General features: G+C 40.3%; 5 protein-coding genes across 5 annotated transcripts; 2 read left to right on the top strand and 3 right to left on the bottom strand.

Moving 5' to 3' along the window:
- The first annotated feature begins 185 nt into the window (after positions 1-185).
- Positions 186-1030, top strand: LOC128725975 (uncharacterized). Its single transcript, XM_053819749.1, has 3 exons — positions 186-198; positions 312-356; positions 417-1030. Exons 1-3 carry the CDS (start codon positions 186-188, stop codon positions 560-562), a joined length of 204 nt encoding a protein of 67 aa, XP_053675724.1. The 3' UTR covers positions 563-1030.
- Positions 1031-1842: 812 nt separating this feature from the next.
- LOC128727771 (cytokine receptor) lies at positions 1843-9432 on the top strand. Its single transcript, XM_053821713.1, has 9 exons — positions 1843-2009; positions 4227-4313; positions 4419-4561; positions 4699-5615; positions 5916-6664; positions 6793-7979; positions 8046-8300; positions 8374-8503; positions 8590-9432. The coding sequence occupies exons 2-9, from the start codon at positions 4241-4243 to the stop codon at positions 8637-8639; spliced, it is 3504 nt and encodes a 1167-aa protein (XP_053677688.1). The 5' UTR covers positions 1843-2009; positions 4227-4240; the 3' UTR covers positions 8640-9432.
- Positions 9433-10843: 1411 nt separating this feature from the next.
- Positions 10844-11408, bottom strand: LOC128726490 (uncharacterized). Its single transcript, XM_053820303.1, has 3 exons — positions 11346-11408; positions 11112-11283; positions 10844-10992 (listed from the first exon to the last, which is right to left on the bottom strand). Exons 2-3 carry the CDS (start codon positions 11173-11175, stop codon positions 10844-10846), a joined length of 213 nt encoding a protein of 70 aa, XP_053676278.1. The 5' UTR covers positions 11176-11283; positions 11346-11408.
- A 2386-nt stretch (positions 11409-13794) lies between these two features.
- On the bottom strand, positions 13795-14968 carry LOC128726766 (scm-like with four MBT domains protein 1). Its single transcript, XM_053820592.1, has 3 exons — positions 14888-14968; positions 14025-14768; positions 13795-13950 (listed from the first exon to the last, which is right to left on the bottom strand). Exons 1-3 carry the CDS (start codon positions 14966-14968, stop codon positions 13795-13797), a joined length of 981 nt encoding a protein of 326 aa, XP_053676567.1.
- Positions 14969-15927: 959 nt separating this feature from the next.
- On the bottom strand, positions 15928-18328 carry LOC128725437 (ubiquitin carboxyl-terminal hydrolase 35). The gene is made up of 4 exons (XM_053819177.1): positions 17774-18328; positions 17560-17700; positions 17324-17484; positions 15928-17248 (listed from the first exon to the last, which is right to left on the bottom strand). The coding sequence occupies exons 1-4, from the start codon at positions 18326-18328 to the stop codon at positions 16009-16011; spliced, it is 2097 nt and encodes a 698-aa protein (XP_053675152.1). The 3' UTR covers positions 15928-16008.
- Positions 18329-22078: the final 3750 nt, after the last annotated feature.

The following is a 22078-nucleotide window of genomic DNA, read 5'->3' as shown; positions in this document are numbered from 1 at the left end:
GGGCATCCTTTTCGGATAAGCATCGTGCAGCAGCTGTAGCAGGATTGGTTATGTGGTAAGATGTGTTAGTGTAATCGCATTTCTCGCAACCTCCACAAGTTCAACCTGCATTCCTTTGATATATTTGCAGTAAAAATTGTTTGGGTATTTCGTAGTCTATACAAAAATAATAAAACAAGGAAATAATGGCTGTCGGAGGTAAGTGTCGTCCTTGTGTTCTACGGAATAAATTGTTTTCCTCTCTTCGCCCCCCATGGTTGAGGTCGGCCTTCAAATCGAATCTCGTACTGATAAGTTTTCCTTCTATTCAGGGCGTGTTACGGGCCGTCTTGGTTACGGCAATGGATACTCTGACGGTATCTTTTTTTTACCGTTCACTATTTACAACGCATAATGAAATTTCATTATTGTTTCAGGGCGATCCTATGCAGGAATCAACGAAGAAATCATGTACGTTAGTATAGGAATGGGAATTATTATTGCCATCCTAATCTGCATTGCACTTTGTTACATTGCACGGGAGAACTGTAAAAACAAACGCGAATATTATATTACTGCCTAAGTATGTGAGCTCTACGGCACTCACTAGTGCCGAATTGATGTGTTGTTTAGAGTTAACTTGCTATTTTGTATACTTTGCTGTTGATACCTGAAGTAAGGTAATCCAAGGATTATTCGTTAGAGTGGTGCTCGATACAATATAAGTAAGAATGGTTCTTGGGCAAAGTAATAACAGTCCATGGGTCCTATCCGAAGTGTAAACGCGTGTTAACGAAAAAGTCTGTTTATTCCAAAACAATAAGAACATAATATGTATCAGTTCCTTTTATACATTATACATACTGTTCATGACAAATAATGGTCTATTTTGAATATTATAGTTATATTAATGTATACAACAGGGAACGAAAAATGATATATACATCCTAATGGGGTAGGCACTGGAAAGCAAGCAACGGTTCGCTTTTGGAGTTTTGAAGCAAATCACTCCGGTAATCGTCAAAAGCCATTAACAGCAAAATACATTAGTGTACCAATGTATTAATAAATAAAATTCGTTTAGTAAATATGCATTCATTCGATTCATTACATCGTCCAAATTGCACTCCCCAATCGATCAATTTTAACATTAGTGAATTGTTTTCTTAGTGTTTTCATACGCATCGGCATCTTACCACATCAACAACAGAAAGACGCCGTGTGTAAAGCGCTTACATTGTTTCATGCAATGAAGAAATACTAACACTTTACGTTCAAGCAAATAACGGTTATCCAAGCACATTTTTCCAATATCGTGTTATTTGAAGTTCAAATGATTGAACTGTCACAACTAATGACGCACACTAGCAAAAGAAAAGCAGAGAAGCATGACGTAAATTTGACAGTGCTCGCAAGAGCGATAGTGTGTTCGGGTCTTTGGCTCATTGGGTGGAGAAAGAAACAGAGCTGCACAGCATTTTCTGGGCACTTGACGACCTTCTGGGAACGGGCAAGGCAAAGGCGTTTCCAGAACGAAAATGACTGTTAGGCCCGATTGTCGGACAAGCCTTTCGCTAGTGGAATAATGCAGTAAGAACCAGCAAAAAAGTGTTGAATGCAGTGAGTTGCACGTCAAAAGTACGGCGGTAATTACTTTTTTCATACACTTGTTGCGTACTGAAATTGTGCGTGTCGTACGAAAGAATAAAAGCGTATATTATGTGCATGGTACCACCCATAAATTTTACTTCCCCGTGAAGTGCAGGAGTTGAAGTGTAGTTTTTATAAGAATCGAAGTGACCGAACAGAGAACTAATTTCCCGGAATTAGCTATCTTTTAAAATTTGAACCACTTTTCGTGGAAGCGACGTAAAACTGTTTCTTGGAAATTGACAGAAGCTCTACTGTGCCCACGCACACACATCTGATTCGGCGTCGAGTTGTTGGGTGTGTTGTGTTTGCTTTGCAGCATGAAAAGCTGTGAATCGTGGAACAAAACGGAATAGCGAACATAGGCTGCACAAACACAGGTGAGTAAACCGACACTGTGGGACAGAAACAAACAACGCCACACATGCAGTGGGGCTCGCATCTCAATACAAGTACGCGTGGCAACAAGAGGATTGGCTGAGAGGATTTTGTTTTGATTTCGAGGAAAACATTTCGAATGAATAAACATGCGTTGTCTCCTTTTCATATGTTCTAGCTCCATCTCGTTCTCCCTTGTATGCTGTTATCTACGCGTTGGGTTTCAATTCGTTGGTAGTTTTCGAAAATCTATTCATGTTTTTTTTGTGATATATATTTATATATGCCAGATGTTTTTTTATTGCGCGGTATTGTGGATAAATTTGAATTATTTGAAAATCACTCCCTGGTTTACAATTTAAGAGTAATAATTGTTTAGCAACAAACGTAAGTGCCGATTTGTTAGTTTTTTTTTACAGAAGACCTAAAAGTACATTTCAAATAATACTTTTTAAGCTTAAGTACAGCAGGATGGATTCGTAAATTTGATGTGTTTGGTCGCTTGAAATCAATCATTTTGAATGTGATAAACAATAAATTTAACTTATTCTTTGCTAATTTCTATTACAATTTCATTCGAATTCACTTCACTATTAAAATCAGACAGGCTTAAACTTAGAAAAGTGAAATCTAAAAATTCTTTTAAATTCTTCTTTTAAATATAAAATCGACAAAGCAAATTCAGCTGAACTAAGTATGATTTGAACTATGATACATGCTGATTAGTTAAATAAGATATGTTTGTAGCAGTTTATTTTAAAGGTAAGAGAAAGAATTAGGCTCTCTTCGAAAGGCTGATGCGGATTTGAATTTCGCTGGTCCGATCGAGATCAGGCATATTAGTTTGTTAGAAAAATCATGGTTCTAAGGAATGACATGTGTCTTAATAGATCAAATGCATCATTTTTCTCCAAAAGGAGTTCACATAATACACTCTCTATGGAAACCAGAATGACGCCTCCACTCGCCTTTAGGTCAATATACACTGTCCATTTGATCATGTTTTGCTCTCTCCTTTTCCGTACCCCATATTTCATCGTATCGTATTTCATTACCTATTCCTACATTTGTTCTTCTCATTTATTTTATCCATCCCAGCCGTCTTCTTCAATATTCTGAACCAAATCGCACATGATTAGCATTTTTGAAGGAATATATTAAATGTATGGAAAAATTGATGGATTTTTTTTAAATCTGAGTAAAAAACATAAAAATACTCTTGAGAATATAGAATGTAACACTCTTGACAATATAGAATATAATACTCTTGAGAATATAGAGTTACTCTCTCTTAAATACTTTGATACTCTTGAGAAGCTAAAACAAACACTTCTCTTATGAAAAACGTATAAGAATAAAAATGTATATCAATATAGCCAATGTGGTTGGTAAAATTTCTCTCTTTTGCCACCTACAGAAGCATTAGAAACTGTTTTATATTATGCAATAAAAAAAAACAAATCGTATGCATATACGACAAGTCTTATTTGTATTTTGGCGAGTGTTTGAGTATTCAAATAGAAGGGGCTTGTAAAAGATGCCTCTTGCACTATTTGGAATGGTTTAAACTGGATTTGAATGATAACGAAAAGCCCGGGCAATAAAATTTAGACATAGATATTACCTTATCTGATTCTTATATAGAACCCTAAAAATAATCGTGGATGTTGCCGATATATGATCGTTTGGCACTGCATTCCTAGTGATCGACGAAAACAAATTGGATCGATTGGTTTAACAAACCATATTTCTTGTGTAAATAAATTCAATATCTTTCACATTTCATTTCACGTTGTTAGTTTATTTCAAGTACAATAAAAATATTAAATTTTACTATGACTGTAACTTCAGGTAGATAGGTCGTTTTTATTTGTATTTATTCCCTGTGCGTTTTTTTTTCACATATAAACCAACATTTAACAGCTGGTGATTGTATCGGGGATCAATTGCATGTACTTATATGTACAGCTGTCGTTGATTAACGGCTTTTTCAGTTTATTCTAATTTGCCTATGCCGTATAGGTGATTTAAAAAATCGATATAAACTTTGCATGCAAAAACCGGGAGCATTATTGCACCTGCTCTTGATTTGCTATGTAAAAGATTATATGCTGGTTAATATTTATAATATATTACCATTAATTTTCACCGTTTTTAAATTTTTGTATATTACTTTCGATTCTATGTTACATTTATTTATCGATTTATGTTTCTTCCAGGAAATCCAATCATAATGATTCGAATAGTAATAGCGTTGACGTTAGTTTTACGGATGTGCTGTGTGGAAGCGTATTCAGATCTGGGATGTAAGTGTGTCTTTTATTTTGTTTTTCTTTCAACGGTTTTGAACCGATTTTCACAACCAGCAATAATGTATTGTATTTAACACAAATTTTCTTTGACTTATTCAGATATATATCCCGCTGGACCTGTTTACCGGGAGGTGAATGATTCATTTTCTTTACAATGCATTCTAAAACAGAATTCCGGATATAGCAGTAGCAACCTGATGTTTTACCATACTAACAAACCAGTTCCACAAGAACAAGTGAAGGTAGGCTAACGATTCAATTGTGTGATTAAATTATACACTTGCACGTGCACGTGTATTATATGCGTATGTTTCATTGTGTAGCGTACCTTTAAATTAAGTAACAATTTCCCATTGCTTGAATTTCTTTATTTTGTTAGATACTAAATGCTACTGCTATTGAGTTCACGGTAAAACGCGCGGAACCGCAAGAAAATTACGTATACGCTTGCTATGCGAACGGCACAAGTGGAATTGAGATGCGAAGTGTTTACATTGGGTACAAGCCACAGGAAGTAAAGGATTTCAAGTGTCGTGCGCCGTTCTGGGACAAGCAAATGATTTGCACATTCACTACCATTCCGAACCCGATACACACGACATACGAGCTGATGTTTCATTTTTCAAATCCAAAACAAAACTTCTCGTGTACGCTTGAAACAGATGAACGACTGAATCAAACTAAATGTATTATCGACGGAGATTCCGGATATCGGCACGTTGAAGAGTATTACTATTTTGTGCTCAAGGGCACCAATGATCTAGGCACGGTGATCCAAAGCTTTGTCGTTAACCACTTTGATGTGGTTGTGGCCCATGAACCGATTGGGTGCAATATTGCAAATATTTCGTCTGACAGCGCGCAACTTCAGTGGCAAAAATGGTACAAGTATGATGGTTTCAGCCGCAACTTTATTTGCGAGGTGAAATTACTCTCGATATTTGACAATGACGTGTGGCGCACTGTTAGCAATCACGAATTAAAGTTAAACCATCGAGAGTATACGCTCCCCTTGCGCGATCTACCATACGCAGCAACACGATACGATGTGCGTATAAGGATGCGTACAAATTCATCGGAAGAGGGTGAAGACATGTGGTCTAATCACTCCTCCTGCTTGTTCGACACACTGTCCCGTAAACCGGATATTCCACCGGAGGTAGCTATTGGTGGATTCGAGAACTCAAACGAACACCATCTGTTCGTGTACTGGCGGGAACTTGACAATTGGCAACATAATGCACGCAACGGATTCCACTACAATGTTACCATGAAAGGTCCGGATGGTAAAATTATGTAAGTATCTTAGTACTGTCTTAGCATAGGTAACATTCCCCGCCAACACCCTGATTAAAACCTTTTTATTAAATGCTTGATGGCATTAAAACTAATAAGTTGTTTTATCCATTCGTTAATTGATCAGTAAATGAAGATGCCTGTTTTACAAGAAAAGTTTCGAAAAAATGCATTTGAAATAGGTTTCTTTTGTGATTGATTGAAAAATTAATAACATAGTTGTCATAAGAAAAAATTCCCTGAACAAATAAATGATTTTCTAATTCATAGCTCGATTTCATATTCTTTTTTTTGACTTAGTGACCATCTAAATGTAACCGCAGGAATGATTGATCGGAATCGTATAGCGGACATGAATTACACCTTTATAATACGCAGTGCTAATATCGACGGTGTGTCGAATCTAAGCAGCGAAGTATTTGTTCCGAGTCGACGATACCGTATCGGTAAGCCAGTCATCGACAAATTGCTGTCGGATTCCGGAAAATTCACGCTTTCCTGGAAGCCACCATACCGCAGGGAGTCCGCGATCACTAGCTACACTGTGTTTTGGTGCAACACTACTAGTAACTCTCCGAATGATTGCAATGGTTCGATTAACTTTACAACCGTTGGGTCGGATCAGACTACGTTCGCGTTGAGTGATGCTGGGTCAACGCTTAATTTTGCTGTATCAGCTAATTCGGGGCGTCTATCATCTGGTATGGTTTGGGCCGCTTGCACAGCAACGCGCAAATCCGACATCGGCAAGCTGAAAACGATCTGGATAACTGAAATGCTTTCATCATATATTAATCTCAAGTGGAAAACTGAGTGCGGAGATGTGGCCCATACGGGCTACATTATATACTACTGTCCAATTACAACACCACGAACGTTAGGATGCAAGGAACCGGAGCTGGCCGTGAATGTAACGGATAAAAATCAACACCAGTGCCGCCTAGAAAACCTCAAGCCCTACGTCACGTACAAAATCGAAATCGCCATGTACTCCGAATCACATATTGGACCACGCAGCGATCCGTTGGTAAATACAACCAGAGAAGCAGGTAAGAAACTGTATGCATTTGATGTTTTGGTTTGCTGTGACGGCTAAGCGAGCAAATCAGCTGCTAAAAGGTGAAGTACAATTTGTTCATATGGCTCTTATGCTATTTTTCTTATTTTCTAAACGTAGCCCCTTCTCCGCCACGGAATATTATGGTTCGGAAAATTACCAATCATAGCGTATCTTTGCACTGGCAACCGCCAGAGCACATAAACGGTGGTAAAATGAGCTACGAAGTTCTGTACAACGGACTATCAAGGAAATACAATGTGGAGGAATTGAATACGGAAGTAGACCAAACTCTCGAAAATCTGGAGGCATTTACGGAGTATGATATAGCGGTACGCGCGCTAACGATTGGATTTTCAAATATTAGCGAACCGGTGCGAGTTCGCACGCTCGTGGGGTATCCGCATACGATTGGGCAACCAAGCACCAACAGTTCCAATGACTCGAAACTAACGATTAGCTGGAAGATCCCCTCGAAACCGGCGGGTTGTGTGGAGTTTTACGAGCTTAAGGTAAAAACTAGGCACACTGCTATTTACCATCAACGCAAAACCGAATGTCAATTAAGAGAAGCAATATGCCAAAATCGGGATACCTCCAAATATGATTTTCTAGTGCGCGCGGTGAATGTGGACATTGTTGGTGCCACCGAGACCGGTTTCGATAAGCTGTCCTGCGCAGAGCGTTGGGTAGAGCTAAACAAGCGCTGGCCTGCTTTGCGACGCTACATCGCTAACACGGAATGTGGAACAGACGAAGTGGTAGCATTGCGTCCAACCGAATTTTACGGTCTGAATGCTCCTCCCAATATTCGATTGTATTACGGTCCGTGGTCGGAACCGTTGTCACATTGGTGTTCGGTGGAGAATAAGGAATCAATATTGCCGTTCTTCTTAATATTCATTGTAATGGCGAGTTGCTGTTTGTTTGGTGTTACATACATCAAAGTGAAGCACGTACTGCAAGTGAAAGTCATCATTCCCGAAGGGCTGAACGATATAACAGGATCCGGCAAACCAACCTTCAACGCCGTGATTGGACCCGGTGGTGGTGGTATCTTTACCGAACACCATCGTCGAGTCGAGCACATTATCACTGGTGGCTCGGCAAAGGATGAAGTTTACAGTAAGGAACAGAATCAATGTTTACTACCGTCATCATCATCATCTTCGGGTGGTAGCATTGCAGACTTAAGTGGTCACGATCAACGCTCGACAGCCGAGTATTGCAGTAACAGTGGAGCATGTTGTGAAGATGATAGCACTAGTTTCTACGACCAGGAAGCAGAACGACAGGATCTACAAGGCGTAAGTAATTACAGGTTGGCTCGATGGATTCAAAAACTAATTATGTACGTAAAATGTCAATCTTAGTTCGGTGATGAAACAACGGACTCGATGAAAAACAATTTTACGGACGACGAAATCCTGAGGAGTAGTAGCAAAACCTTACCACATGGCTTCGAACCGTCGTTTGGGTCCACCCCGGCTGGCGACCAAAACCGTAGTGGTGGATACCTTTTAAAGACATGCTCACCAGCTCAGTCTCCAACCATGGTCAAACAACACCGACCGTCCGCTATGCCTATCACGTCTGGCTACGTCCCGGCACCACCTGCATTGGTCAATGTTCGTATCATTGTCCTAATGTATTGTTGTAGAGTGCTTGCTTTTGATTGTATTTTGATCATTATATTTGTAGACCGTAAAGCAGCCGATCAGCTCAAATGGGTATTTACAAATAGGAGCACTTAATAATAGGAGCATAATCTCACCTTTGGATACGGCGCAGAAAGGTTTTAATGCAAAAATGGCTTCAGCACCAATATCAGGTAAGTGTTATGAAATGTTTCGTGTCTGTAAACAATGGCGGTGGCTATTTGTAGCTAACTAAATTTTTGTTTTTTTTGCGCTATAGGATACGTAACACATAAGCAGCTATCAGACTATGGACAAAACTTAAAATAAGCAACTCTAAGACGTTCGCGAATTTAACATGTCTTTAGTCTGAACTAGACTAATCAGTTCGCTGCCCCCGCATCTGTAACTGTCGATTAGCTAGTAGAGCGCAGTAATGGAAAGTGCTATTTTAACTGTGCGAAGGAGATATAGAGTTAATCAGGCGAACAGGATCTTGAGAACACACAAACACATACAAACAAACAACCACAAATTTCATATCACATCTGTTACTATTGATACAACGTCCTGGAATGAATACTACCGATCAAGCAGCTACAATATCTAAAAAGAATTATCCTTCAAGTACTGAGCTGAAGAATTCCGGTTTCATCTTTCTCGAATGTGTGGCAAATTGATTCCACAATAGCTCCTTAATTTGGCTCTTTGGTGGTTGTCGCGTTTGTTGTGACTTACGGAGAAAATACTATTCGTACCTGTGTGTGTTCGACGAATGGAAACACAGATTGCCGCCGAGCTTAGTTTAGAACCACGCGAGTCAACAACAAGCAGCACACAAATGGTGATGGTCGCCAACGTGCAAATGTAGTCGGATATTATATGTGTGTTTATGTGCATGTTAAATGGGATATGGTGTTACCCTGCGCAACATTCACAATTCGCAATTTTTCCCCATATATGCCTTCTGCCACATCTATCCAGTAATCTTTGCTGTTCCGACCACAACAAGTCTGTTAGGTTTATTAAACTCTTATTGTAAACGGAAACGATGACATCAGAAATAAATAATTACCTTTGCAGGACGAATGTTATGCCCGTGCAGAAGCAACGATATTGGATATTGATTTGCTGTGATGCATGGTAGTCGAAGCGTGTGAATGAAGTCGTTTTTTGTTTTTCAATTGGAAAGTATAGTTGAGAAAAGAACGCGCCATTGCTGTAGAAACGGCGTATCCATACAGCAAATGGGGATATCCCCTATCCGCACTGAGCACCTACGCTTTGAAGAACGAGAAGCGTTTCATACGCCTCCTAAGGACATAAATTCTAGATTGTTTCAGGATCGTGAATGCCATGTTGATTAAGGCAGTTCAAAATCGTTACTAATTGTCCTTCGAATCAGTACCATAATTTGCTTACCGTGGTCTTTACCGGCTGAACGAGATGCAAAACGAAATTTTCTTGAAATTCGACAATTATAGTCGTAATTAAATTTGAATATTATTAATTAAAGGAATATATTTCATATTTACGTTCTTTTTTATTCATCTTTTACCTGTATTTGAAAAATTGTTTGCTTGCTTAGGATGTACATTGGTAAAAAATCAAATTTGTAACTCGGCTAAAACTGTTGCACATGTTGGATGCAAGGATAATGATGAGATTCTATGCCTGTGAATGTTGAACAATTCGGTGAGGTGCCTATGGTGTGTTATTAATAAATTCTTTTGCTGGAGTTTTTTTATAGTGCCTAGTTGAAAGTACAGTGGAACATGATGCTTGAGTGAGCAGTAGTGAGTCTAGAGGACGAGATAGACAGTTTTTTTTCTTTAAAGGGTAATAACAGAGAATTACGTGTTGCAAATTGGTATATTAGCACATTGCATTTTTGCTCAAAATTTCAATGCTAATGTAACTGAACGTTTGAGCTTATCTTGCTAGATTTTAGCATCAGTAGTAAACTTTTTTGATTTTTTCTACCAGCCACAGTACTTTGTCGAATATTTCTTGTATTTCAGTTACTCGTCACATTCCCTTGCAGTCAATTAGGCTCAGCGTTGCGTTAAAACGTGTATAAATGTTCGCTTGTAACAATAATATTAGAGTTCCGATGATCGGATGATGCTATATAACATCCTGTGTTATGCAGTCATTCAGCTACAACGAAGGCTTTTGGTACACCGTGGGTTTGAACTCACCGAATAAATCTTTTGAATCAACGGGTATATAAATGTATACGACGGTACTGTTAAAAAGTGTTTGTTCTTAGACTTTGTTTGACTTTATCATTTTCATTTTACTCCATCTCCTGCAGCTTTTATATAATCTAATATTTTATTTAAGTGCTTCCCTAAAGAGGCATTCTTTTAATTACTTTGGTCCTTTAGTGGTGGTAGAGAATTGCTATGTATTTTGGTTTGGCATGTTCGTTATACTTTCTAATTGGTGGTCTTCATGTGGCTTTGCGTGTGATCAGATCATCATCCTGTTGTCTTCGGTGCCTTGGGTTTCTACTAGTGATTTTCTATTTTTCACGCTTGAATGTAACGTTGGCGGCGTTTTTGGCATTTTTCATAAGCAAGATAAATCAATGCTAAGGTGATTAGTATTGCGATGGTAACAGCCATCCCAATACTAATCCATATAATTTCTTCGTTTATTCCACCATGGTAGGACCGTCCTGCAACGAATGTAAGTTGGTAAGGAAATTACAGCGGTGGTGAACAGACGGAACAAATTTTTGTTTCCGTTTTGCTTTGCAACCCTACATCGATGGCTTCAACCGTGGTTCCAACTCACCTCCGGTGCGATAGTTCGAAGAATACCCAATATTTCCCGTACCAGCCACTCTGCCGACAGCCATTTTGATTGTTTACTTTTTGTGTCCAACTGGTTACTTTGATGGCCTTCCGAGTTGACCTTCGCTTCCGGCGACCAAAGCCAGCGCTTTTACTCCTGTTTTATCGGATAGCTATGATAATAAAGACAGCTATTGTCATTCAAATAAATGCAAAAAGGCACCGAATCACTCACTGCACCGGTGTTGTGGATGAAACAGTTAATGGATCATGACGATTTTTTGGCTATTAAAAAAACCCCCAACAGATTTGAAGATTCACGATGTTACTGTTCCAGAGTAGATTTATAGCTTCAATAATCATCGACATTTTTTGGCAACAAATTAATTCAACCAATATGAGTACTTAAGCAGTTACTTATGAAGCAAGCTGGAATTAATGACAACGATTGTACAACTTAGCGATTGTAAGAATCAGGAATTATCGAAATGCTTCTCACACTACTGCCTACGCACGCGACTTGAGCATGGATTTTTATCAAACCAATTTATTTACGATAGAAAACACAGAGAGAACCTGCGCAGAACTCCACCGGAGTCTGGAGAAGAAAGAGGCGAAGATGACGTTCGCAATGATGCTTCAGAGAGCATGAAAATACGTAAAGAGAACTGAAACCCGACAACGTATGACGAATGGCGCCGAGAGCCTTATTTTACGCCTGTTATTTCTGTTTCCTGTCACTGCTGATAAGAACGATCGGAGCACTTGGCTACTAAAAGCGACGATGCGTTCTAATAGTGGAAGTATGAGAAGGAAATGAATTTGCAAAAAGATACTAACAAGATTGAAGTGTCAATACCAGGTCTCAAGGTTCACCGGATACAGCTTCTTACTTATCCAGTTTTGCAACCGCTCAGCAGTCTTGGCCCGTTGCTGGTCGAGATGCATCGTCTGCCAAATTCTGTTTCAATTTTTTTCGGCGGTTGCATCAACGTCATCACTTCATCTCAGTGTGGAGCATATTGCAAAATTAGCAGTTTACCAGATATCAAATGATTGCGGGTACAGAGAGCAAAAGCTAGAATGACGTCACGCCGATATTACGGTGTGGGGCGGTTGAACACGTGCCCAGTTTGTTTAAATCCCGCGCGTAGTACAAACCAGTGAGCACTTTGCATACAGCTCAGCCGATCACACACACCGTGAATTGTAGAAAGTGGATTAGGCAGGAGATAAGTACATTGCGTAGTAAGTGATCGTAAAAAGAGCACACATGTAAGTGCGTCATGAATGAATAGGCCTTACTACGTGAGATTACTAGGGAAGTGATAGGATGAATTGAGAATTGAGTGAGAGAATTGAAGGATTACTAAATGAGTAACGGTTATATACGGCCCTATTTTTGCAATCCATTTGTTTAATTCCTATTGTGGAAAAACTTTCAATTCCTTTTGGTTTGGACTTCCATTGAATTTGTACTTGTTTCTGCAAGTCAAAGCAATCAAAATCTGCACTAATTTTTGGTGAACGGAAAAAATGTATAGCATGAGGAAGATGAGAGTTTACACATCATGCGTGAGGCCAAAAGCATATCCAGATCTTTTTACTATGAATTCGAGAATATGTACAGAGCGTGGGAAGAGGAGTACCAGTTCATAAGAAAGGACGAGGAAAATTGCCTTACAAATTTGGTTTCAAAATCGAAGCAACGATGTGCTTAAACGATGGATATATTTACATCTATAAAGTAGATTCAACATTCAGGAACTCTTTACTGACGAACTTGGACAAAATTGAAGTTCTTTGCCGTGCAGCATAGTATTGAAGTTATATGTTTGTCACCACGATGTTTATAAACATGCGCGCGAGGTTTGATACTCACTGGGCGTCATTTGCAAGTGTTCGTAAAGGAGGGAAATTGAGAAAATTTCGACGGCAAATGAAAGGCCAATCTCTTCGATCCAAACCAATTAAATGCTAGTATTGTGAACGTTTATTGCACTAAGTCATTCATTTCCAGGCTCTGTAGGCTAAATGCCGCAATGCGTTCATTATTAGTTCATCACATTTGTTCATCCTTCTCCGCTATCCTTTTTTTTGTTCTCATCATTCATTTCACTCTCTCTCTCTCTCTCTTTTCTCTTACTATATGCACTCAATAGAGTCAATTTCCTTGCTCGCGATGAGCGCGCCGCAAACACATAATACCGCACGGCACTGTTACGGCCTGCGCTAAAATGTAAACAAATCGGACACATCCTAGGATAAGTGTGCTCGAGCACGCACGCCTGTACCCATAGTGATAGAAGCCAAGATGATACATATGTTGTCGCTCTGCACTCTGTCTAGCTGACTCGCAGAGAGACTTCGGATCCTTACGCATAAACAGAGCAGTTGAAAACGGGTATACATGGAACGAAATATAATAAATGATTGCCAACACAAGGCCTTACTGAATATCTTATCTTTATTTTTCACTATTGGAGGAGCACATCTTACATACCGTGCGCTCAGATGTATGCTAATTAAGATAATTATCATTAAATCGAAAATTATGTTCCTGAACTATTACAGCAATATCAATGTTTGATAAGTAAGAAATGGCGCCAACATGTTGGCAAATTTCAGTGATAAGATGGTGGTCTTAGAATTAAAATTCTACACTTCTTGCTGCGCTTTTCGCACTATATCCAAGTCAATCGAACGTCTACTATATCTCTATCGCCGTTTTGAAGAGCCACTATTCGCTGATATAACTCCATTGCTGGGCCTAGTTTGAGACCAAATCTTGATAGTACATCAACCTTTCGCATCAAAAGTAATGATGGACCGTCGATTTCCTAAAAAGAATATTGATAGATATGTACACGTAAGGTGAGTCCGGAAGTTAAGATGAATGAAGCCGTGGCATTACCTGCTCGTGGAATAGATCACCCCAAGCCTTACAATGTCGTCCAAAGTATCGACACACATCGTCGCAGGACCAGTAACGTATTTCTTTCGATTCGTCGTCTTTGTCGACCTGCTCAACTGATTCCCGTTTGTAAGAGGCGCGTGTACGGGAACTGGAGAGGTCGTCATCATTTTCACTCTCGGCATCATTTTCTTCTTTAAACTGAGACAATCGGTCTTCTGTCGATCCATCATTGGCATTCCCGTGACCACTGAGTTCGGTTTCGCTGAAACCGGCGAAATCCTGTTGCTGTTTAGTGTCTTCTTCCTCATCATCGTTTTCCTCGTCGTCATCTTCCTCGTCTTCTTCTTCGGCGGCTCGATCGCTACCGCCAGATTGAGGCAGTTGGTTTTGAGAATGCCGTTGTTTGCTACTAACAGTTTTTTCGGTCTTATATGCCACCAAGCAACCAGGACATGTCCAAGGTGCTACGGTAGTTTTCCGTGGCATTCGTCCCGGACCATTTTTCCCACACTTCTGACAAAAACGAAACGATGATGTAGTTGCTCGCTGAACAACGGGTGGCGGTGGCGTTGATGGCATGTGAATGTTGTTTGATCCATCGGTGGACGAGGGTGATGATGGTGTTGCAGTTCGATTTGATTCCAATTTCGGTGATGGTGTGGCTACGAAATCAGTTTCACCTCGACGGTTTCGTTTTCGCGGCACATGATGATCGGAAGGATCAAACACAACTTTGGCTTTCTGTGTAGAAAAATGCAAAATAAAGCTTACAGTATTCATTCAATTTTTTTAACATATATTAAGGTAATGCAAATACACAATCAAGTAACATGCCCAATGTGTAGTGTTTATATTATTACCTTGGTGCGGGATCCGACGCGAGCTGTTATGCGATCACTACTGCTATCGTGATCCACGGGTACTTGAGAAGATTTTCCCATCGTAAAGACTTGATGATATGTTTGTAATGATACGACCCACTTCGCGCATGCAGTAATGCACCGAAAGCGTATGCTTAGAAAATGCGCTCAACGTGCACCCACGTCACGTTTACCAATGTACTGCAATTCGAGAGTTTTAGCAGATGGAAAGGAGCACAACTTCTAATATTAATTTGAAGGACAACATAAACTAAGGTTTAACCAGAAATAACCAACTTCAATGCTACGCGAGAATGTGTTTCACTTTGTACGCTTATTACAAATTAGGTATAACTTTGTGCCCGATAGATGCATCTTTAGAATATTCCAATTTCAAAATGAGTAATTTGACAGCTACGAGCAGAATTCTGTTGTTGTTTCAGTGTTTATCAGGAACAGCGAGCCAAACTGACAGACAGATTCAAGCAAAGAAGCAGAACGATTTTTTTCTTTTGAAATGAGATTACAACTAACTTTGAACATTGATTTAAATAATTACGGCATGTTAAATGTCCTGCTAGAGATTTTAATATTTTACCATAATGATTACGCGCACACGTTAGCTCAATATACACAATTAAAATACATCACAGCTCGCCATTTAAGAAAACTCTAAATGATTGATTTGGAATCATTTAGGTATCTTCTTGTAGAAACGAAATTAATGACCAATTGTATTCCTTTGCTAAATTCTCACATATATTCCCTAATGAAACCAACCAGACTATGAACTTGAATTCCGGTACTGTCATTGACGTTTGGCAGCGCTGAAACCTCCTTGAAATAGCGAATACGATGGAGGATAAATCCGTTATTGGACTTCCGCAGTTTTTTATTATCTTTTGAACGGTGTGCAAACAATTGTGGATTAATGGTTGTGTTAGAAATTTATGTATAAATGTGGAATAAAAACACCTCAGAAATAGCATTTCATATCAACCCTTTAATCGTATTAACAACTAATAATGCGTCATTGTTGTTTCTGCCGTAGGAAGTTATGAAGAGTGTGTATCGGAAATGCCGGACATCGAAAACTACATCGTGAAGAAAAACGATGTGCTTTAGAAGATGAATTTGTTTGAAGGTGATAGCCAGTTACTTCCACACGAACTCGGAGGAGGATCATCATAGTCATCCGATTGACGCCGATTGCCACCGGAACCACCGATTGATGTAACAAGCGGTACTTTGGCGGCCTTTTTTTCGCGCTGCTCCTGTACTTCCCTGTTGTACTTCATGTTATCGCCGCGCACAAACTCCTGCAGACGGGTGGGTAGTTCATTCAAGGCTGGAAAATTGGCGGGCATAGTTGAGCACATTTCCCCATAAGCTGACCCAATCGTTGTTTGAGCCGCATTAGTAACAGATGATTCCATTGCCACAGCCATGGCGCTGTCCATTACCAACTGATAAAACAAAATATACGGCGTGTTGGGGCTTGGTATGTTCTGCAGTTCACTTGTGGTGCATTGTGTGACGTAATTATCATTAAACTTGAACCACGTTCCCGTTCCATCCTGGGCGTAGGTGTAATAATGTCCCGAGTCCATACTTGTTCCGTAATGTACCACAACTGCATAGTTTCGGTAGTGCAGCTGGTGGCAATGACCCGAAGCATCTGTTATGGTTAGTGAAATATCTTCATTGTGTAGTATTTTGTTCATCAGCTTTGCCCGCAAATTGCGGCTCTGGTCGTAGCGAAAATGCTTGATCGTAAGAATCAGATTCTGCGGTGGATCCGTAACTGTTACGGAACGTTCACAGTCACGTAATTGCTGACAACGATCACAAAAGTACTGGTTTTCTCCAACTAGCTTCTCGGAAGAACAGAAATAATCGAGAAGCTTCTGCACGGAATGCGTCCCATCTTCTGCTGCAGCGAGATCGTTGTCCTCGGGAAACGAAAGATCTAACGAACGGAACGTTTCCATAGTGTGACTCGACCCATCACACACGGTACACAAACATCCCACAGAAAGCTTTCCTTCGAAGGTTTTTTGCACCAGCGTTTTACCCTCCAACGATGCCCCGGATAAGGATAAACCTCCCGAATGTTGAAGCTGATGACTGCCTCCATGAAGAAGTTTTTTCTCTTGTTCATGCAAACGGTCGAGTAGATAGCTAAGAAATTCAGATGAATCCTGCTGGTAACCAGGAGCGAATCCGGGCGGTCTGGTAGTTGCGAGTACAGCTCGAGGAGTCAGTTCGGGTCGCCGGGAATGGATCAGCAACGCAAGCAATTGTTGAAACTCAGAGAATGGAGGCGCATCGATTTGTTTAAGCAAAACTTCCGTACAAAACCTTTATGCATAGGAATACAACAAAAGACAATCATCTTGCCGATTAGCTTATGAAAATATTACACTTGATACTTACTGTTTGGTCATCGCCAATGCCTGCACCACGCTATTCATGTAGCACGTGTTCCCCAAGTTTACAAGTCCAACACGCGCATTTGGTCGCATCAAACTATCACCAACATCGTCTAAAGCATTTTCAAATCGCTCTGGGCAGTCATAACTCAACCTATCATTATTCTGTAAAGAATAAAAAGTACCTCAAACCAGTTTGTATCGCTCTGTTCATCGTATATGAAAACAATATTTGATTACCGATTGTATATCGTCATACGATTCCAAGCAACTTATCACGGGTTCCACATGCTGCTTAAAGTACGGAAGTTGTTTAAGATTTTTGCATTGTTTCAGCTTCTCCTTTCGTACGCCCAGAATACAATTGATTTTTCCTTCAGCCTGAAATATTTTTATTAACATTAGCAGCGTGCATAACATTTAGAAGGAAGAGTGTTGTGTTGAGTCAGCCTACCACCAATCCTTTGATCATTTGTTCAATCCAAACGTTCAAATTTGGTGCAAAATTTATCGTACACAGCCAATCAATGAAAACGATCAGAATTTGGTGAAGTCGTTCGTCGATCATTTTCTTCGACAGAATCCACGCAACGCCCTGCTTTGGATCTATCAGCGCCAGCATGATCGTAGCAAATGGTGACAGATGGGTTTTTAACGAAAGTGCATCGGAAGTGTACAGTTTTTCAAGGCAATCTTTCGCTAGCTCGCGAAATGCCTCAAACTGGATCAGTTTCTGAAGCTGCTCCGTGATTCTTTCCGCAAGTTTGCGAGCTTCCCGTATGTCCTGTTGTGTAGTTCGATCGAATTGATTCGTCAGCAGGACTTGCACGATGTATTCACATAGTTGCTGGTAATCCGTTTCGGTCAGCCGTTTCCCATCGACGGTGTTGACGCTTTGCACCACTAGAGTCTCAAGCAACTTCCGCAGTTCAGACGGTGAATATTTTGCTCCACCATTTCCACCAGAGCCTTGGAACGACGTCTCGGTAGTGTTTTGATTGATAGCCATCCGAACACCCTTTGCTTTTCTGGAGCGTAAGGATTACGGAACTTGGGACGGTACGGAGTTACGGAACTATCCGCAAACACAAGATGTTCGCCAAAGAGCCACCAAAATAACGATACAATTTGTTAAAATCACTTCGACTTTGTATGCCTACACTATTCCACTGTTGTGCATTCTGTACAAGAGTGATATTTTTGATATTTTTTGCTCCCACTTTGTCATGCGAAAAGAGTATTAAACGTCAATGGCTCCTATAGTAGCGATCCATCAATGTGCTCTAGATCAGCGATGCGTCTTTTTTGTGTGATCTCAAATATTAAGAAAAAAATATAAATAAATACAGAATGTAATCATCAAAACAGGAAGTACAAGTAGCTATAACCTATAAATAAGTACATTCTCTTTGTTGGTAGTATTTTTCTATTTATATTAAATTATTTAAAAATTTCCATTCAATTCACAGTGTGCTCTGCGTCGGCCACAAACATTTCAAATAAACTACTAGTTATGTTTTTTGAATGGAATAACATCGTAAATTATTACTGAAAGTTTGATATGGGTATTTTAACTTTGTCAGAATGCAAATGTAAGCTTCTAGCACAAAATGGCGTGAATAAACGTCGTAATAGCCTTTCTTCTTTGGTGAATACTCTTATGAAAAGGGGTGACGAAAAATATATGCTTTTTAGCCGCCGTGTATGAAACCATGCACAACGTTCAACTCAAGCTTATAAACCAAACGAAAATGCACTTTGAACATTGCAGTCAACTTCGGTTTGTATACAATGCACTTTAAAAAATCTTGCACAGCCGAGATAAAAGTGAAAGTAAATTTTGGAGCAAAACAAAGAGCACAAAAAAGAGCAAATTCATTACCATGCCGTCGAAATGGCACCATGCCGGATGTTGGGTGTCCGGCGATATAACAATGAACGCGGAAAAATAAGCAGATATTATCGTGGTTGCTGCATTCAAAGCAACAGTTGTTGTGGCGAGCAGTGGTAGGTGGAGTTCGACTAAAAAGACTGATTTAAATATACGCATAGAGAGTGATTGTAGCACAGCTGAATTCTAATTGTGCTTTATTATAAGCACAAAACAAACCCGTTACTTGCGACAATGTAGAATGCGCGCGCGAGAATGAGGGAGAGAGAAAGAGAGAGAGAGAGAGAATGAACGGTGCAGGAAACGGGCAGTGTATCCGTGATATTGATTCTTTTGAACGCAAGCGTAGTAGGACGAAAATTCGTTCGACCGGGACATCGACTGGGCAGTATTTAGGTACGATTTGCAAGACAAACCCATACGTATCCTTTCCTTTGACTCGGGCAAACATCATCAATTTCCGCCGAATGATTCTAACCTCTTCTGGTGCAATAAAAGGTAGTAGTTCTCTTCTGGCGATGCTAGTCACCCGGTTATTCTCGATTGGCTAAAAGCGAGGTGGTTTCTGGAGTGGAAAACGTGCGTGTTACGAAAAGTGGAATCTCAACCGCATTCGGGCTGCTGTTTTCCACAAGCTTGATAGCTGGGTTTTCCACCTTTGTCCCGTTTGGTTGCGTTCGAAACACGGAATTTGCTTACCGAGCGATTGAGCATCAGTGCCGCGGTGCCAGCAAAGGCACATCTGGGAGACCTACTTATTATTTTACCCTTCGTGATTCTTCATTTACGCGAGATGCCCGTTCGTAACCAAACCGCGAACGGTAACAACGGGGGCTGTGGAGTGGGAGGCGTTTTTTTGCTATACTTTTTTTTAATTGATCATCTAAAATGTCTTCTCTCGCTCTGTGCGCTTACTCCGCCACGCTTCGCTTTAGTACGAAGTGCGCGCGCTGTAGTGCATCCATTCCGCCTCCGTGCACAAAACGAACGTGCCAAGAGATGCGAATCGTCGTGCACAGATTTGCACGCTGGGTTGCCTCGTTGTAACGACCGCGTAGTCCGCGAAGAAACAGGTATAGAGACCAGCCACTGCAGTGCTGCTCACGGGAGCGGAAGATGGTTCCGCTAATGGTGAAGCGCGCCAGCAGTGGTTTGCGTGTTGATCCTGCTCGGTGGAGGGTGGTCTCGATAAACGACCGCTGCATCTTGAAAGGAACGAGTCGGCAACGTGTCTGAACGGATATTTATTTATTTTGTTTTTCTCTGTCTGACGCTGTGAGCGAGAAAAAAAAAGCGAACCTCACTTTGGTTTCATTTTCCCTCCATTATATTTTGCAAGTCTGTCCGCTTCCTTCTTCCAGCATGCTGTGAGTTGTGGATACCTAGTGGAACGTGAAACAATGGGCATTGATGATGATGGTAGCCCAATGCAATAGATATTTACCGCACAGCACAAGCCACGAACCAGTGATTGTGACCATTAACGGCCAGGGAGCGGGGTTGGTGTTGTGCGCGCCCGTGTGGGAATGAGACGGCGAAAGTGAGAAATGCAAGAAACGCAGGAAGCTGGGGGGCTCGAGCGAAAAGAGAAATATAGAGCGCAAGAGCAAGAGAGCGAGTGGCGCGTTACGCGAATGTTGAGATTCAATTCCACATCCAGAAGATACCACCGTTGCAGTTATTGGAAACAGTACACAACAGTGCCGCCGTTGAGATACAACATCGTAACTGGTGCAGGGCATTTGATAGTGTGGTGTCGGTAGATCAGTCCTCGTTCGGTTAAAAATTGCGATTGCATTTTGTGTTTGTCGTCCGTGCAGTGACCAGTACGAACTAGTAAACTAATTTTTAATGTTTACACGTTCAAACAGCTGATCCGCGTTGACACAATGTCGCGTCAAGTCTCGGCATGAGCAAGTCGTTAGCGTGAGTAAGTGTGTGTATGTGCAAATATAGTGTGACTCGCAACACTAAACGGATTACAACAAAAACACTTCAATAGGTGTCCTGCTTATTTGGCACAAGATAAAACATATTTCACTTACAAATCTTTGAACTAAACTATCGGGCGAAACGAAACTTATTCAGAAACAATAAAAAAACCGTTGGTACAATTTACTTGAGACATTCTTTAACTGTACATTCGATCGTGCTGATCGTCGCATGTTAGAATTTTGAAATACCTGATGGGTAAATATTGCAGAATTGTATCAATATTTTACGATCGTGATGACGACTTCAAAAGTCGCTTGTTAGATATTGAATTGAATTGAATTCAATTTTGAAACACATGGTTTTGAAATAATGCAGGTGTGATTGTATATTTTACTTGAAACATTCCTCAGCTGTACAATAAATTACGCTGAATCGTTTGCAGAACTTACAAAAAGTCGTTTGTTGTTTGAGTATTAATTACAAAACGGTTAAATATTGCAGATTCGAAAGTATGATTTTCTAGAAAAAAAAATTCTCTACTGCTATGATGGCGCTTGGTCATCTATAGAAGTTCGAAAAAGTAGCGTTAGGTATCAATAAATGACTGCTGAATGTTCAGGATTTGAACGTTTAAGCTCAACAAAAAAACTATCCGATGCTGAAAAAGGGAAAATCAACTTAACCAATGTATCTCGCCTGGGTATCCGGATTCTCACGATTATCCAACGATCTTCACTCCAGCGTTGGGTAACAACGGCTGACGCGTTTCGGCAACGTACTAAGACGTTCAAAACGCCAAGTGAAAGGTTGTGGCACGGCTGCTTATAACCGAAGCATTAGTGGTTTGCTTGGAATTCAGTTGTGCTAAGGAGATGGGTTTCTGCATCTTTTAATGAGTACCGTCGTGCGAACATGGAAATGAAAGGGCAGCAA

The sequence above is a fragment of the Anopheles nili genome, chromosome 3 (assembly GCF_943737925.1).
Source record: "Anopheles nili chromosome 3, idAnoNiliSN_F5_01, whole genome shotgun sequence".
Classification (NCBI taxonomy): domain Eukaryota; kingdom Metazoa; phylum Arthropoda; class Insecta; order Diptera; family Culicidae; genus Anopheles; species Anopheles nili.
Note: the sequence above shows the minus strand (reverse complement) of the source record. Positions and strands in the feature narration are given on the sequence as shown.